General features: G+C 36.4%; 4 protein-coding genes and 1 long non-coding RNA gene across 5 annotated transcripts; 2 read left to right on the top strand and 3 right to left on the bottom strand.

Annotated features, from left to right (window-relative positions):
* Positions 1 to 124: 124 nt before the first annotated feature.
* On the bottom strand, positions 125 to 6,324 carry Dvl (segment polarity protein dishevelled homolog). Its single transcript, NM_001279313.1, is given in 17 exon segments — positions 125 to 528; positions 741 to 917; positions 1,030 to 1,132; positions 1,200 to 1,288; positions 1,394 to 1,621; positions 1,963 to 2,022; positions 2,342 to 2,409; positions 2,493 to 2,621; positions 2,671 to 2,758; positions 2,916 to 2,994; positions 3,059 to 3,143; positions 3,390 to 3,482; positions 3,608 to 3,698; positions 3,753 to 3,793; positions 3,873 to 3,931; positions 3,982 to 4,051; positions 6,158 to 6,324. Coding segments are annotated over 17 exon segments (2,031 nt in total).
* A 469-nt stretch (positions 6,325 to 6,793) lies between these two features.
* On the top strand, positions 6,794 to 10,444 carry LOC105316796 (histone-lysine N-methyltransferase 2B-like). The gene is made up of 9 exons (XM_019993410.1): positions 6,794 to 6,842; positions 6,894 to 6,950; positions 6,997 to 7,123; positions 7,173 to 7,393; positions 7,472 to 7,525; positions 7,578 to 7,614; positions 9,094 to 9,235; positions 9,281 to 10,144; positions 10,265 to 10,444. Exons 1-9 carry the CDS (start codon positions 6,794 to 6,796, stop codon positions 10,442 to 10,444), a joined length of 1,731 nt encoding a protein of 576 aa, XP_019848969.1.
* A 297-nt stretch (positions 10,445 to 10,741) lies between these two features.
* Positions 10,742 to 11,745, top strand: LOC109580373 (uncharacterized). Its single transcript, XR_002184217.1, has 3 exons — positions 10,742 to 10,762; positions 10,956 to 11,612; positions 11,662 to 11,745. It is a non-coding gene; the product is annotated as an uncharacterized LOC109580373 (long non-coding RNA).
* On the bottom strand, positions 11,083 to 12,433 carry LOC109580370 (uncharacterized). The gene is made up of 4 exons (XM_019993423.1): positions 12,304 to 12,433; positions 12,091 to 12,243; positions 11,811 to 12,001; positions 11,083 to 11,717 (listed from the first exon to the last, which is right to left on the bottom strand). Exons 2-4 carry the CDS (start codon positions 12,212 to 12,214, stop codon positions 11,205 to 11,207), a joined length of 828 nt encoding a protein of 275 aa, XP_019848982.1. The 5' UTR covers positions 12,215 to 12,243; positions 12,304 to 12,433; the 3' UTR covers positions 11,083 to 11,204.
* A 7-nt stretch (positions 12,434 to 12,440) lies between these two features.
* Positions 12,441 to 16,211, bottom strand: LOC109580368 (uncharacterized). Its single transcript, XM_019993421.1, has 12 exons — positions 15,636 to 16,211; positions 15,547 to 15,582; positions 15,188 to 15,467; positions 14,929 to 15,141; positions 14,621 to 14,876; positions 14,512 to 14,567; positions 14,357 to 14,458; positions 14,160 to 14,303; positions 13,906 to 14,102; positions 12,965 to 13,856; positions 12,581 to 12,828; positions 12,441 to 12,514 (listed from the first exon to the last, which is right to left on the bottom strand). Exons 1-10 carry the CDS (start codon positions 15,732 to 15,734, stop codon positions 13,386 to 13,388), a joined length of 1,854 nt encoding a protein of 617 aa, XP_019848980.1. The 5' UTR covers positions 15,735 to 16,211; the 3' UTR covers positions 12,441 to 12,514; positions 12,581 to 12,828; positions 12,965 to 13,385.
* Positions 16,212 to 16,323: the final 112 nt, after the last annotated feature.

Below are 16,323 nucleotides of genomic sequence, written 5' to 3'. Positions count from 1 at the left end.
TAAATGAATTTGAAAGGCAGAGAGGGAGAGAGAGGAGGAGGTGCACACAAAACATTTCAAGTCACAAAATAATAGCAACATGCTGAAGTGTGTGCGAAATTGTCAAAATCTCTTTAAAATCAAATCACATCACGTCAATAAAATATTCGCAAGGATTATCGAGAGCTTGTTGAAAACTAGCCCGACTGGCGGAAACCCCCGGGGGGACCTGGCCCCCAATATTCAACGAACGTAGACTCATGCGATCGGGAGGAAGAGAGGCCCCACCCATAGCACCCCCGTTGCCAGGGTGATGGTATTGTTGCTGTGAGACGCTAGTGAACTCTGAGGCTGAACTAATACTGTTGGAGTGACGCATACGCATCTGGGGCGGTAGTTCCATGTGGGAGTGGCTTGGGCGAGGGGAGGGATATTGACGAGGGTCTGAGGGGGAGCCGGAGTGCTGACGAGGTGGATAATGAGCGTAACCAGACCCAGCGGCACTGGAGCTACTGGCAGAAGAACCAGTGTGGTGCTGCATCTGACCCTCTGAAAAAATAAAAAACAATAACAATAATAATAATAATAATAATAATAATAATAATAATAAAATTGTGAACTTATAACTTCTGGTTTGTTTTTGCAAGCTGTTTATGTTTATAATAATAACCATTACATGTACACGGTAAATTAAGCTTTTGTACTACCCTCTTAATAAATAAATAAATAAATATAATAATAAAATTAATAATAATAATTACCAGGTGAGTTGGAATGGGAGTGCATTAAATGAGGGTAGAAAGATCCTTCAATGGTCGGGAGGGATATCTGATCGTCTGATGAAGACCAACCCTGCCCATTGTTCCTATCCGATGGCAGTGGCCCAAGGGTGTCTGTCTCACCACCTGAATTATCACTTAAATGTAATTGAGTTAATTCTACGATAAAAGATAGAGACAGATAAGTGATAGTAAATATTATGTTTCATCTTTCACACTCAATTTCATCACTCCTTTTTTCCTCTCTCTCCTCCCTCTCTCTCTCTCCTACCAGTTGATAAGTTGTTAGCAGCTGCCTTTTTAAAGTCACCAAATATATAATAGCACTGCTCTGAGAACGTGTACTTATTCACTGCATGCTTAACAAAACCTTGCTGGATTTATAAAGGAAAGAAAAAGAGGCAAAAATTGACATTTTAATTCAATTTGTCATATCAATACCTTAAGCATGATTGCTGCATATTTCCTTGCGTGTCTTCTATCAATAAAGCCTTCAACGTTGTTGTGCAACCACTCAACCATATCAGATCCTGTAAAACACACAATATACTGAAATATACTATAATATACTATAATATACTAAGATATACTGAAATATACCAAAATATACTAAAAGTATACTGAGTTATACTGACCTATGAACGATTTGGGTATAGGCATCTTGAGCCACATCCTGTCCTTCACTTCCAGACCAGAATCAGGTGCAGCCATTGCCTTGGCGACACGATAGAGAGGGGAGGTGAGGTTGAGCTTCACAAGGTCTCTCTCAGACTCGGGAATGGACGAGGCAAGAGAAGGAGAGGAATTTGAGGTCATTGTACTCATAGTAGGGCTACTGGTGAACGGACGACCGTAGTCACCTGCTATAAAGGGAAACATGATCAATAATGTATTTATGTATAGCAGAAAACATGGCTTTTTGGTAACTTCAAAAATTCGTAAAAAATCCAATTTTGATTGGAATCAGTTTGAACTTTCTACGCAACATAAGAACATGTATATGTATCAGATACAGTTATAAAAATGAAGAATTCTCTCCTTTTCAATTTTGGCAAAATTTGGCCTGAGAACATGCACTATAGTACAGGGACTTTGGCCCAATTTTGGAGCAACTATGTTTCACCACAAAAATAAACTGGTAATACAGTATTATTATTATTATCATTATTATTATCATTATTATTATTATTATTATTATATTTACCTCTCTGTGCATTGGTATGCATCACCCAAGCTGAAGGATCCAATGGTCTTATAGGCTCCACTAAAAAATAAATAAAAATAAATTAAATAATTTCAGGATGTGTAGCCTAGCGCTTATTCATTAGCCAGTGGGCAGCTGCAGTGTGTGTAGCGTCTTGCTATACAATTATTCAAACTGTTTGGTCTTTGATATATCATTAAACTTTAGTCTGAATACATATATGTACATACACAATATATGTGTGTGTGTGTGTGTGTGTGTGTGTGTGTGTGGTGATGTACATGTACATGTACATGTATATATGATGTACATGTATATGTAAATGTACACACATGTATTGTACATGTATATAATACAATGTACATGTACATGTGCTTACGTCTAGGCTCAAACATAGGAGCATATGCTTCTGGCTCGAGACACTTGGCAACTGTCAGTATAATTGGACTATAGAGAGAGAAAAGAATTATAATAAAGGTACATGTGTACGTGTACATTATGTCTTTCCTTCTCCCTCCTTCTCCTCTTACCCAGGTTGCTGTACTATTTCTCTGAGTGTTCTCACGGCATCATCGTTACTCATGTTCTCAAAACTGATATCATTCACTTGTAGCAACATGTCTCCAGTTTCTATCCTTCCGTCGGCTGCTACGGCACCACTACACGGGTCACATGATAGTCAGATGACCTCACTTATATAAGGCTTACCCTTTCATTACGGTGCCTACGTATATTCCGCCCACGCCATCGTCATTGGCATGACCGACGATACTTATACCAAGGAAGTTATATGCATCTGAAATAGAATCAACAATATTTATTAATGCTAATTAATTTAATTAAACCACACCCATTCAATTAGGAGGCATATAACGTACATGTACATATACATGAGTTTCTAATAATATAAGTTTGTGTACTACATGTACAAGAATTCCTCTCTTATGTCTTACCCATGTTGAGAGTGACTGTTAAAATGTCCATGGAGGCATCAGACATTGTTGATGTGGTCATTGTACTCATGGACATGCTCTGAAAGGAAGAAGAAGCAAGTGAGTATACTTTCATTTCCTCTCTCTCTCTCTCTATCACTTACTCTAGGGACTTTCTTCTTAGTCAGTACTTTCTTCCGTGGGTGCTTGTGCGAAGTGACGGTACTAGTTGTCTCGACACTCAATCGACTAGACAAATAAACAAAAAAATTTATAAAAAATAGTTGTACTTGCTTCATTACATATATTAAATTCTTAACGAACAAGGATACATTTATTGTACAGCTGCATACATGTGTATAATTAGAATTCACTTGTAGAAACAATGACAGACAATATCCCATCATACACACACACTCATGATTATACTCATTTAACTTATTGGATGCATGGACTGATAACAATCGTAATGCTATTATTCTATTTAATGCTCACCTAGCAGTGTCCTCCGTCTCGTAGCAAGACGCCTCAAGGTCTGTTGCTGTTAGTTCGGTCGCTGTTTCGTAATCGGTGACACTTCCTGGTTGCCTTGGTAAAGAAAATAAGACCAATGACGTGTGGAAATTAGCAAGTACAGAGAGGGTAATTAGCAATTTTAACTCTCCCTTCTCTCCCCTCTTCTCCCTCCCCCTCTCTCTCTCCCTCTCTCTTACTTGTGTCTGTCATGGCGTCTCCTATGATGGCGGTGGTGATGATGATGATGGTGCCTTCTACTACTAGTAGAATGCCGAGACGACTTTGAAACTAAAAACAAACAAACAAACAAACAAATAAACAATTAGATACACATGGACGTACCTCCAGAGACAATGGACGCTTCATCATCATCCTTCTCTTTACTACAGAAAGAAGAGCAATGGTAACATATAAATACATACATAGTTACATCTATTACATATTACATTTATAAATGCTTACATAGTCTCGAGGTCTTTACTAGCTACGTCTGATCCGGAAGCACTTCCTTCTGATACCACCTGCACAAAAAACAAAAATTTGCATGTACAAGTATAGAAAGTGTTCTTACCCAGCAGACAATTCTGCCCTTTGCTGTTGGTAATAAAGCACTGTCTTCTATAATCTCTTCCTTGACAACACTAAGAGAAGGAAGGAGATCGGGATAGTATTAATTAAACAAACCAAACACGTTATCCATAGGATAACCAAACAATGATGCGTATAACATCACACACAATTCTATAAAGAAAACAACTGTATATATATTGTGTGTGTGTGTGTATGTATATGTACATATAGAAAGTGCCACACAGTCACATTTAGATTGCTTCCAAGTTGTCAACAATATAAGTATCAAATGACACCTGTAGTCCTTCTAAGGACATAAAAATGCAACTGCGAGTCTGGCATAATGTGTATGAATTAGAGCCACCATTCCTTCTCTCTTCTCATGGTATGGAGAGAGAGAGAGAGAGTGAGTGTGTGTATGGAGAGTTTATGACCACTTTAAAGCGACCACAAATTACTATAAAACTATTATACAATATATGCTTCGCTCTTTCTCAGACGCCAAAGATCGTTAATTATTGCTTACAAAACATTATACAGAAACCTTAAAGCAGTTCAACCACAATCAGTTTATAATAATAAATAAATATATCTTGACATCAGAATGATAATGTCAGCTGCATGTCAATAAGTGTTCTACAAAACCATTTTATATTATTATATAACTGTAAGGGATGTAATGTGATGCTATTACAATGTAGTTAATGTAGCATGGATGTACTGGGTATTATTATTATTATGTGTTACTATCATTGGGTGATTGTATATAAACAGTGGGTGAAGATAAAAGCACACCAAAGGCATGGCCTCCCTCTTTGTTGAGGTTAAAGTTTATTTAACAGGACATGAAATAATAATACAGAGACAGAGCTAGAGAGAGAGAGAGAGAGAGACAGAGACAGAGACAGAGACAGAGAGAGACAGAGAGAGACAGAGAGAGTGTGGGAAAGAGAGATAGAAGGAAAGGGAGTAAAGAATGCAACCTCACAACAGAAACCAGCCCCAACAAAGGGAAGAGATTATTATTCAAATATGAAACTATGCAGCTGGAGTAATATTATCTCATAATTTCATCAAAACAATGAAATTAAAATCAAATTCCAACACAGAGAGCTCTGTCTGCCCTCCTTGTGCCAGGATATGCCAACATTACCACAACACACAAGTATCAAAAATTTTTCCGATAAAACTTTGCCGGTGTGAGCTACAAAGGAAGTGCAGTTTCTTTTGAGCCAGGTAGACTATTGCGGAAAAGACCCCCCACAAATGTTACCAGCCTTGTTACTAAACAGAAGATTTTTGTACAGAGAGTCTTTGAGAGAAAGATCAAAGAGAATTAGCTCTAAATCATTCCACATATATTTCAAAGAAGCAGCTGTCATTATGACTGTTGTAGAGAAAGGAAGGAGTAATGGGAGGCACTAGGGATTAGGTAATGTGATGTAATGTATGCATTATGTCCTCTCCATTTCTTTGAAGAGGGCGAATTAATTAGTACAGCTGCAAAGCCACATCAAAAGAAAGGGATACACTACACACTATTAATGTTATTGCTTTCTAGCGTGATTAAACATGCCCATGACAAAAAGAAGATAGATTATTAAGAGAGAGAGAGAGAGAGAGAGAGAGAGAGAGAGAGAGAGAGTGAGTGAGGGAGAGGAGACATTTTATAAGGTGTCCTATAACATCAGATCAACACATAGGTGTCACACTGCTAATGGAAAGGAAGTTACGTGTATATGGGTACAATTATGAAGAAAAGGACAAGTGTGAAGAGAGAGGGAGAGGAGAGAAAAGAGGGAGAGAGGGGAGAGAGAGAAAAGAGAGAGGAGATTGAGGGAAAAGGTGATTAATTACAAAAAGCGGGGAGAGAAATATAAGAGGGCTGTAAGTGCGTACAAAAAAGCTTAGATTTAGTAACATATGCCACCTGGATTACAGCTAATAGAAAAGAAAACAAAAACAAAGAGAGGGAGATAAGGCCAGCCATTCAATCGTACACAAAGGAGAAAGGTACATACATGTATACTTATCAAAATGATGTCCTTATGTATACACAAATGGCAACCATACACAACACAGAATAGTAAAGAATCAAAAATAAAATTACACTATTTACAGATGCTATTATAATTATTTGTATCTAGATTATATATATATAGGATTAAAGATCTTACCCAATGTCATCGTCGATGGACTTAAAAAAGAATTTCTTGAAAGGACCCGGACGGCTAAGCTGTTCCTTGAGGTCTGAGAGTTTCACTTTTGATGGACTGAGAGGTATCTTAGTCATGTATGGAGTCTCCTCGTCATCAACGTAATAGATAACCTTAGTCTCCTCCATGTTGATGATAACTATGGTCTCGCCTTTTCAAGATAAAGAGAGAGATGGGAGATAGTGGGATTTTTAATTACGAGTGCGCGACTTGGTTTGTCCTCTGTTTATAAAGGAAAGTTGTTGTTGCTTTGTCCAATCTGCCGCCAGTCGGGTTTCACTGTAGTAAAGAGCAATAAATGTGTCTAGGCTTTGAAGTGGTCAGAGAATACAGAAGAGAAGAAAAGACACTTTCCTTTTCTCATAAGAAGTAAAGCGAAACCCAATTTGCTCGTATTTTTAATAAACCGTTGGTGCTTAGAAGATTAGCGGGAAGTGTTTCTGCGCATGCGTCAACCCACGTGCGTTACTACAGTTGAATAGTTGATGCAGCTGGTACAATAATAATTGTTGTGCTTAGAGTATAGAACTTTACTTTAAATTTGAAGAGATATTGAATGGTTTAGATTAGAAGATTTGATAGTCTGGAAGATTTGAAATGGACGGGGAGCAATTTAATGAGCTAGATCGGCTCATTAAAATCACTGGTATGCTATTTGATGTCTTAAAATTTTAATGAAATTATTACAATTTTCAAGAGTTTGAAAACAAGGTCCAAGACAAAGCAATCTACAATGAGAGAGAGATGATAGCAGGTGCATTGTGTTGGATTTCTAATCTTATGTTTTTTGTTGTTCTCAGCTTATGAAAAAGAGATAAATCAACTTAACAAAGACATAGAAAGAATGGAAAAAGAAATGGCAAGAAATGACGAGCTCTCGCTCAAATATTTACGCAAAATCGGACAATCCAAAGAAAACTACGAAAGGTAAGACACAACCGTTACCAAGGCAACAGACTGACTCCGCCCATTAAAGCTTAAAAAAGACGTCAGTGGTCTTGGATGATCACTTGGAAGCTTTGGGTAAGAAGGCTGCGGAAGCAAAGCAGGAGGCAGCAGAGAGAAGAGAGAAGATGAGACATGCTATAGAGTATTATACCTTGAAATGGGAGGAGTACAAGAAGAAATATGAATCTACTAAGCTGGGAAAGGCCTATGTGGCTGTATGCAAGGAAGTCAAGGACCTTGAGAAAGAACGTAATTTTGTTATATTTATTTGAATTATTGTACTTATTATTATTTTTGTTATTATTATATTCAATTTGTTTTAATTAGTGGAGGAACTGGATAAAGAGCTGGAAGAAGCTCGGAAAGCACTACGGAAAAAAAGTGGACAATAATTTATAATAATGTCGTTTTTATTGCACTCTCTTTGGCTTAGATCCTATTGAAAAGATTAAGCCTTGGATTATTGAATTGTAAGTACAGTACATGTACATGTACATTGCATTTCTGAGAAAATTTGAGCATTCATAAAAATACAATTTCAATCGGAATGAGCTCAAACTGTAGATGCAACATAAGTACATGTATATGCATCAGAAAACATGATAAAAATGGAGAATTCTCGCCTTTTCATTTTTGGTGAAATTTCATCAAAATCCCTGTACTATAGTACAGGGACTTTGGCCCGATTTTAAAGTAACTTTGAAGATTCATAAAAAATCCAATTTTGATTGGAATCAGTTCAAACTTTCTATGCAACATTAGTACATGTATATGTATCAGAAAACATGATTAAAATGGAGAATTCTCTCCTTTTTATTTTTGGCAAAATTTGACCCGAGACCATGTACTATAGTACAGGGACTTTGGCCCGATTTTTGAGTAACTTTAAAAATTTATAAAAAAATTAATTTTGATCAGAATCAGCTCAAACTTTCTACACAACATAAGTACATGTATATGCATCAGATAATATTATAAAAATGGAGAATTCTCGCCTTTTCATTTTTGGTGAAATTTCATCAAAATCCCTGTACTATAGTACAGGGACTTTGGCCCGATTTTAAAGTAACTTTAAAAATTCGTAAAAAATCTAATTTTGATCGGAATCAGCTCAAACTTGCTACACAACATAAGAACATGTATATGCATTAGAAAACATTATAAAAATCAAGAATTGTTGCCTAGCCATTTTTGACAAAATTTGACAAAAATCCCTGTACTATAGTACAGGGACTTTGGCCCGATTTTTGAGTAACTTTAAAAATTTGTAAAAAAATTCAATTTTGATTGGAATCAGCTCAAACTTTCTACACGACATAAGTACATGTATATGCATCAGATAACATTATAAAAATGGAGAATTCTCACCTTTTCATTTTTGGTGAAATTTTGTCAAAATCCCTGTACTATAGTACAGGGACTTTGGCCCGATTTTAAAGTAACTTTAAAAATTCGTAAAAAATCTAATTTTGATCGGAATCAGCTCAAACTTGCTACACAACATAAGAACATATATATGCATCAGATAACATTATAAAAATCAAGAATTGTTGCATAGCCATTTTTGACAAAATTTGACAAAAATCCCTGTACTATAGTACAGGGACTTTGGCCCGATTTTTGAGTAACTTTAAAAATCTGTAAAAAAATTAATTTTGATTGGAATCAGCTCAAACTTTCTACACAACATAAGTACATGTATATGTATCAGATAACATTATAAAAATGGAGAATTCTCACCTTTTCATTTTTGGTGAAATTTTGTCAAAATCCCTGTACTATAGTACAGGGACTTTAGCCCGATTTTTGAGTAACTTTAAAAATTACATACATTTACATTTACATTTTTTTACATACCGTAAGAACATGTATTTATATCAGAAAATGTATTGAATTCTCTACTAGCAGTAGTGGTTTGTTTTAATACTTTTCTTTCTCATTCCTTCAAGTGCTGAGCTTGGTCTAATGGCAGAACAATCGTCTGCTGAAGTGAAAGAATTGGATATAATTAATGAGTCACTTTCGTCCAAAATTGATCAAATGAAACTAGAAATTGATGATGCTACTGCAAAGATCCAAGAAGCATCTACTGTAATTAATCAAATGATTAAAAATAATAATTTTTCCTATTTTTAGAAGTCATCTAATAATGCTTCAAATTTAATCCATCCTCCTCCTTCCCCTTTTGTCGGACCTGGTGATGGTCAAATTTCAACCAGCAAGAGGCCAAGGATAGATCCCACAATTACGACCTCATGGGCAAGCAAATTGAAAACTTTTGCTGGGGGGCCGTCTGTTCATGTCAATAATCCCAGACCAAGTTCTACCGGCAATAATCCTGGTTCCAAGCCTGATTCTGGACCCCCTGGTCCCAGACCTCTTGCCAATGTTCTAAAACCTGTTTCTACTTTTAGTAATCCCTTGACTGCTAAGCTTACAACAGTGTCCAGACCCAGCGTCAATATTGGATCACCATTGATGACGAGACCCATAATGTGTCCCAGACCCCCTTCCATACAAAATCCTTTGTCAGTCTCCAAACCTCCTTCAATAGAAACACCTCCAATGACTTCCAGACCCCTTACTTTAGAAATCCCCCTTGTGGTTTCAAACTCTAATCCAATTATTGCCAATCCTTCTAGCATTGCCAATAATCCGAGCCTTCTTTCCAGGCCCCTTGCAGTCAACACACCACTTTCCAGACCCTCTACCATGGAAATTCCAGTGTCCAGACCCCTTGGAGTTGAATTACCAGTGTCCAGACCCCGTAGAGTTGAATTACCAGTGTCGAGACCCCTTGGAGTTGATAATACCGTGTCCAGACCCCTTGGAGTTGATAATACTGTGTCCAGACCCCTTGGAGTTGATAATACCGTGTCCAGACCCCTTGTTAGCTCAAGCGAAATTGAACCAGAAATGTCTATGGAAACATTGGAGCCAATTGGTTCAATGGAAATTCCACAAGGGCAGGAAAGTGGCTTAAATTTCTATTATGGTGAAGTAAGTAACTGAAAATTGACCTTTTGGTATGATATAATGTCTACATGTGTGCATCATATTTCTCCCAAATTAAACAATTTCAGAATTGTGGATTACTATTATATTTTATTGTTGCACTAGATGCAGCAGGAAGGACTACCTCAAGAAGGAGAGGAAGAGGGACTGAGGGAGGATGATTATAATGTAGGAGGATTAGGAGGATTAGGAGGAGGCGGTTTTATGAGTGATTTGTTTAATGAAGCAGCTGCTAACACTGTACCATCTTGTGAATTATTTTCTTCAGTAAGTATATATTTATAAGTTGGTAGCAATAATGTTTATTTTTATATTTGCCATGTGTTAAAAACTACCACTCAATACCAATCATCATATTTCAATCTATGTATGTGTTAGTGTGAAAATTTAAGGTGTTAATTTTTTTAAATCCAATTTTACATCTATAGATATCTGGAGGTAACTACTCCCAAAGTGTCGGGATTAACGAGACAGCCGGTAACTTCCCTGATGTATTTTCTTCTGCCACTGGAGGTCAGAGTGGAAATCAGGGAGGAGGCGTTAGTGGTGGTGGTGCAGGTGGAATGTTCTCTTTTTTTGATGCTAAGACGACTGATACTGGAAGTAAGGAAGAGTGAGAGCTACAAGTATTGTTCGTATGTTTTTTTGTAAAATTATTTGCTTAAAATTTTTAACTTATGTTGTGTAGAAACTGATTCCGATCAAAATTGGATTTTTTTTACAAATTTTTAAAGCTGTTGCAACAAAATTTGACTGACATTGGTATTTTATTCTCCTCTTTTTTATCTTTTTTTAGTGTTTAGCTTCTTTGGTGGAGATAACACCACTAATAATAGTGGTTGGTAGTACTAACTGGCTAATGGATATTCCAAGAGCATAATCACAGCTACCGTATTATGAATATGATTTAGTGAACATCGAAATTGTAGATATGCATGAGAATTTAATAATTCAAACAACATCATAAATATTACAATATATAGGACACTTTAAACATTATAATTATGATAATTGTCATTTATTATTAACATTATTAAGATAATGGCTACAAATTCTCTTCCTCCTCTTCTTCTACTTCCATTATTGTTTCTGATACATCCATTTCTCTAGGTGTGAGAATGTAAGACTGTGAAAGATGGAGTCTCTGTGCTGTGGTTGAAGGAGGAGGTGGAGGAACATACCTCTCACCATCTTCTTTCCTAGTGCAAGTGTTTCTTAAGTGTTTAACATGAACTCCAAATGCTAGTACACTTATTGGCACAATAGGACCAATGAGATAGACCACTATTGCTATGTAAGAGCTAGAATGTGACTCTACATTGGAGTGATTGCAGTTATCAGTGAAAGCATTGTTCATTCCTAATCTCTGACAGTTGAAGTATGCCTCTGAAGTAGAAGTCAGCTTGTGTCTGTTAATCCCTTGATGTATGGAGTATATCAACACAAGGAACTGGTATAGTAATAGGCAAGCAAAGATTATCAATGTCTTTTTATCTGTGTAGGAAAGCATTGGTCTTTTTAATGATCTTACTAACTTATTACCAAGTATGCCATGATACTAGAGACAAAGAAAGAAAAGGAGAGATGAAAATTAAAGTAAAAGCATGCACATAATTGCAGTCATGATGCAATTATTATTTTTCTATTTTACCTTAATAACGACCTGTACTATAATAAGTAGTAGGACACCGCCAATGCTTAGCATTAGGAGATTAGGAAATACGAATAGATAAAACTGATACGTCAAGTTATTTAATATGCAGAATGAAGTGGATGAATCAGTGTCTACATAGTCAGCTCCTATTAATGCTATCATTACCAATATTCCTGGTATTACAAAACCTATATAAAAATATATCATAATTGTCCTTTATGTAGAGGTTTTTTATACAGTAAGGATGTAATTGGTACACCCATATGCACTTTATTACCTAGTACAACTGTAAGGATTGCAATCAATGTTCTTTTCTGAGTCCCTTTTGTCTTTCTTGCATGGAAAGGAAATGCAGTCAAGTAAAGAAAGAAAGCAATATGAGTGAGCCAGAAGCAAGTCATCTGTGTAGTTATATAGTAGAATATTATCCCTTAAAAGAAACAGAGGGAAAGAAAAGTAATATTGTAATATGTGTACGCAAATATATTACCTGATACAGTGCAGTAGAGTGAAGGGTCATTCGTTATGCTAATATCAAATCTTGTGTCAGTACAAAATAAATCAAGTCGACTACCAAACACGGACAATGCAAGGAAAAAGGCTATACAAAAATGTCATGAGATATATACTGGAAATATAACTTACTTAGGACCAGATAGTCAAGTAGCAAGAATACGACAAGTCGAGTTGGGAATTTAAACCTTTAGGAATAGAAAATAATAATATGGCATGCCATTTGATTTTGATGGTGAAAATGTTACACTTACATGTACTTATTTTCATAAATTAAGAGGAGCAACGCTCCCAGGCCAGCAGCAAGGCTTACAATGATGCTCATTGATTTTAAAAGTATTAGAGCATCTTTGAGATTGTCTGAGTCTGTAGTCCAGCTGTAACAAGAAGGATAGCAATAGTCATTGTCTTGGATGAAGGAAGGAGAGCAAGTGATAGAAATATTTTCAGTATTGTTGGTAACATTAGGGATTACAGGGTCAGTGAAAGAAGTGCCATATTCCTATTGACAGAAAAATGATAAAAGGAAGTGGATCATTTTTTTGACAGCTTTACAAGATGCTAAAAGATGCTTATCCAATAACTACAATAATCACTGGAGTTCAGTGCTTTCTTTAAATTAGTACATATAGACTTACTGATACATAATAATAAATAGCTAGAGAGTGGATTAAGAGTACCAGTAGTATACCAGCAAACACCAAGCCTACTCTTCTTGTTTTCTTGTTGCTAAAGGATGAACAATCAAGCTTGAAGTCTTGTGATTTTCGTGAGTGCAACTCTATCATTTTATCAACAAACAGAGAGAGAGATTTCTCAAGAGAAGACACACCCAAACAAATATTTATTCATGACCTGAGACACCAGTGTGCATTGTATTCACAATGCCACACACATTAACTGCATTATGCATGATCAATAGATGTTACTACCATGAGGATCATAACATATATATGTGCTACAGTACACTATTATTAATAATTAAGATAAAGATGCATTTTAAAATTGAAATTTTACGTGGGAATAACGTAAGATAAGTGATGAACACAGTTTTGTCAATCAGTACAAGATTTCCTGAGCATCCATTTCATAAGTTTTGTTAATGTCACTGTGAGTTGATATGGGTCTGTTTCTAAACTGCTGATTATCGTCACTCGTGGATTCCAACTCTTTCAAATCAGAAGACGAGCCCTTTTGAGTTGATACCCAATTCACTACGACAAAGTTTAAGATGAAACCAGGGACAAGTACAAATATCAAAAATGCCAGAAAGAGTATGTAGGGATGAGAATAATGCTCAAAATTATCTCGGGAGCATTCCCCGGGTATATGCCCATCTCTCTCGCATATAAAGTACTGAACGATGGCAGTAGTGATAGAGCCGCTCTGGGTCCCAGTCAGTACTGATAGTATTAACAACACACTGCCAAACAGTAAAGCACTCATTGGGATTAAGAGTAACGCCCTATTAGGAGCTGGTATAGCTAAATCGGCTTTAATATCTTTAGTCTGTCGAAATAAACCTTGAAACTGTAAGAATGAAGAATTAAAGCATGTATTATTTATCGTAGAAACGTACTTTTTGAATGTGCCAGATAATGAAAATGAATAAATAGCTGCCATTGAGTAGTAGTATGTAGTAAGGTATCACAAAAGAGTAAAGCCAGTAATCGAATTTGTTTGGCGTACAGAATAAAGGCGGGAATGATGATTGAGTGTACTTAAAATCGTCAAATGTGTAGCATATGCCAATGGCAACTCCAGGGACCACAAAACCTATAACAATACACATAAAAGAAGAGCTAGTATGATAATAGTCATATCAATGCATACCAATCAAAGTGAATACGACATGGTTGATATTATTTAACACGTATTTCTTTGTTTTCTCTGCAAAATATAATGCACAGAACATAGACCATAACTGGATGACTGCGAAAAGCCCAACCTGGAGTGCTGTATATTGAAATACAATTCCTATTGGGTAAACAATGAGGATAGTCCAACCATACAATAGATAGTATTAGTACCTGAGATAGTACAGAATGTGCTTGGATTATTTATACTTATCTCTAATTGGTCATGACTGCAGTAAACCTCAGGCCAAAATATTGACAGTAGCACAAAAATAACTAAGCAACAGAATAAACAAACATGATTCACTCGTGCATGGCATCTTTCTTACCCTCTACCAGATAGTCGAGTAGCATGAAAGTACAGTAAACAAGTGGAAACGAGAACCTAACCAAAAGATTGACATTCTTAGCAGTGTATGGAATTACTTATCGCATTACATTTTCTTATATTCATAAAGAGAGAAGGCTAAGGCTATGACTGCCATTAAGAGCCCAGTCAGTGATACTGATGTATTCAATATCTTCATTGCTAGAGAGAGACTCTCTGGGTCTTGCTTCCAATTTTGACAGCTTGCCCAGCAAAAATCATCAGCATCTTTAATAAAGTTTTTCTCGCAAGTCGTATTGGAAAAATTAGAACCAGAGGAGGCTTCACTGTTGTTACAAACTGTCGTGTTATTTTCAATAGTTTGACCTAAAAAACAAAAAATGCATTATATTTAATATTGAGAGTGTTAATAGCTTACTTCTAAGTGGTAATTGAGCACAGTCTGGAAGTAGATCTGGTCTTAAAAGGCCAACTTGATGCCATTCAGCTCGACAGATTGAATCACGTATATAGACACACAACTCTCTTGTAGGCTTGACTGTTCTTTGCAAAGAGGTGCAGTCACAAAGAGGAAAGAAGTAAAGACAAAAGAAAGGAAATGCTAACTGCTGGCACTCTGAGCTTGCCAAATCTGCAGATAAATGATTATTGTGCTAGTTATTCTTTAGATTTCTTACTTAAATATTGATTAAATTGAACAGCATTGTATTCCATTGAATTCTGATCTAATCCAGAACCAACTCTCAGCTCATTCCCATGAGCACATGAAGACCATGCAGTCAATACTGGAGCACACACACTGCCTCTGTAGGCTGTGCATGAGTCACTATTGCAGCCATTGGGAATCAACCCAAGGCCATGCAGACTGCACAGTGTTACTGGCTCATTTATTGTAGCATTGCTGGATTCATTACTGCAATGGGTAGTGTTTGTAGTCCCTGTCACATTGAAATTTATCTACAAGAATTGAGGGAGAGAGAGAGAGAGAAAGAAAGAAAGAGGTGTGTCAAAGCTATATATATCGATTGCAACTTACTGTCCCACTTAAGTCTTCATCATTGAAGGCATATTCCTATTGTATAAATAATGCAGTAATACAAATAGTTAGGTAGTTTTGGGCCTTACATCAATATAATAGTAAACTATGAGGCTTGAGAGAGTAAGAGTGACTACAGCACAAGCTAGCACTAGACTAGTACATTCTCTTTTTGAGTAGAGCATCATACATATATTGCTGCTGCTGCTGCTTCAATTTGAATGAGAACTGCAAAGAAAAGAAAGACTGGGGCAGATTAACAGCAAGACAAAATATGTAGAGCCTAAGTTGTATGGTATTTATATAGATATGGCTGAGAGGGTGCAGGATTGGTTCTCAAATGAATGATTTAATTTTTAATGAAATTCATGTAGTGTGGGTAACAGCAGCAAGGGAGGAAAGAGAGATCAAAGTCTATAAACATCAAATCATCAGTAATTATGGTAAAAGCAATAATAAGCTAATTTTAAAAGAATAAAAATAATTTTAAAAGAATAATAATAGATCTAAAGTTGCACAATCTAGTAATTGAGCTCCACCCTTTCATTGAACGCCCACTCACATTGATTAGTCCAGCCCATATTGGGCTTAGGCAAATGAAACCCCATCCATAATACAGAAAGCCACTGCATTTGACAACTGGTGCACAGTCATGGTCACATTTAGCTTGCAGGATTTTTGATTTTTGGAAGCATAAAATCACTAAAAGGGCGGGGCCAGAGGAGTGGTTTGATATTCCGAATATGTCCGTACACTATCTACAAACTACTGTCTCCG

Source organism: Amphimedon queenslandica, unplaced genomic scaffold (assembly GCF_000090795.2).
Source record: "Amphimedon queenslandica unplaced genomic scaffold, v1.1 AMPQUscaffold_13495, whole genome shotgun sequence".
Lineage (NCBI taxonomy): Eukaryota > Metazoa > Porifera > Demospongiae > Haplosclerida > Niphatidae > Amphimedon > Amphimedon queenslandica.
This window is presented reverse-complemented; position numbering and strand designations above follow the sequence as displayed.

Bases quoted from the DNA above. Each gene is read 5' to 3' on its own strand.
- LOC105316796 (XM_019993410.1), top strand. From the start codon at position 6,794: ATGGACGGGGAGCAATTTAATGAGCTAGATCGGCTCATTAAAATCACT. The intron at 6,843-6,893 runs GTATGCTATTTG...ACAATTTTCAAG, and splicing joins TCGGCTCATTAAAATCACTG to AGTTTGAAAACAAGGTCCAA. The intron at 9,236-9,280 runs GTAATTAATCAA...TCCTATTTTTAG, and splicing joins AGATCCAAGAAGCATCTACT to AAGTCATCTAATAATGCTTC.
- LOC109580370 (XM_019993423.1), bottom strand. From the start codon at position 12,214: ATGACTTGCTTCTGGCTCACTCATATTGCTTTCTTTCTTTACTTGACT. The intron at 12,002-12,090 runs GTAATAAAGTGC...ATTTTTATATAG, and splicing joins AATCCTTACAGTTGTACTAG to GTTTTGTAATACCAGGAATA. The intron at 11,718-11,810 runs GTAAAATAGAAA...CTTTGTCTCTAG, and splicing joins TAGTACAGGTCGTTATTAAG to TATCATGGCATACTTGGTAA.
- LOC109580368 (XM_019993421.1), bottom strand. From the start codon at position 15,734: ATGATGCTCTACTCAAAAAGAGAATGTACTAGTCTAGTGCTAGCTTGT. The intron at 14,304-14,356 runs GTACTAATACTA...TTTACCCAATAG, and splicing joins CACATTCTGTACTATCTCAG to GAATTGTATTTCAATATACA. The intron at 14,103-14,159 runs GTATGCATTGAT...GTATTGTTATAG, and splicing joins TGTCGTATTCACTTTGATTG to GTTTTGTGGTCCCTGGAGTT.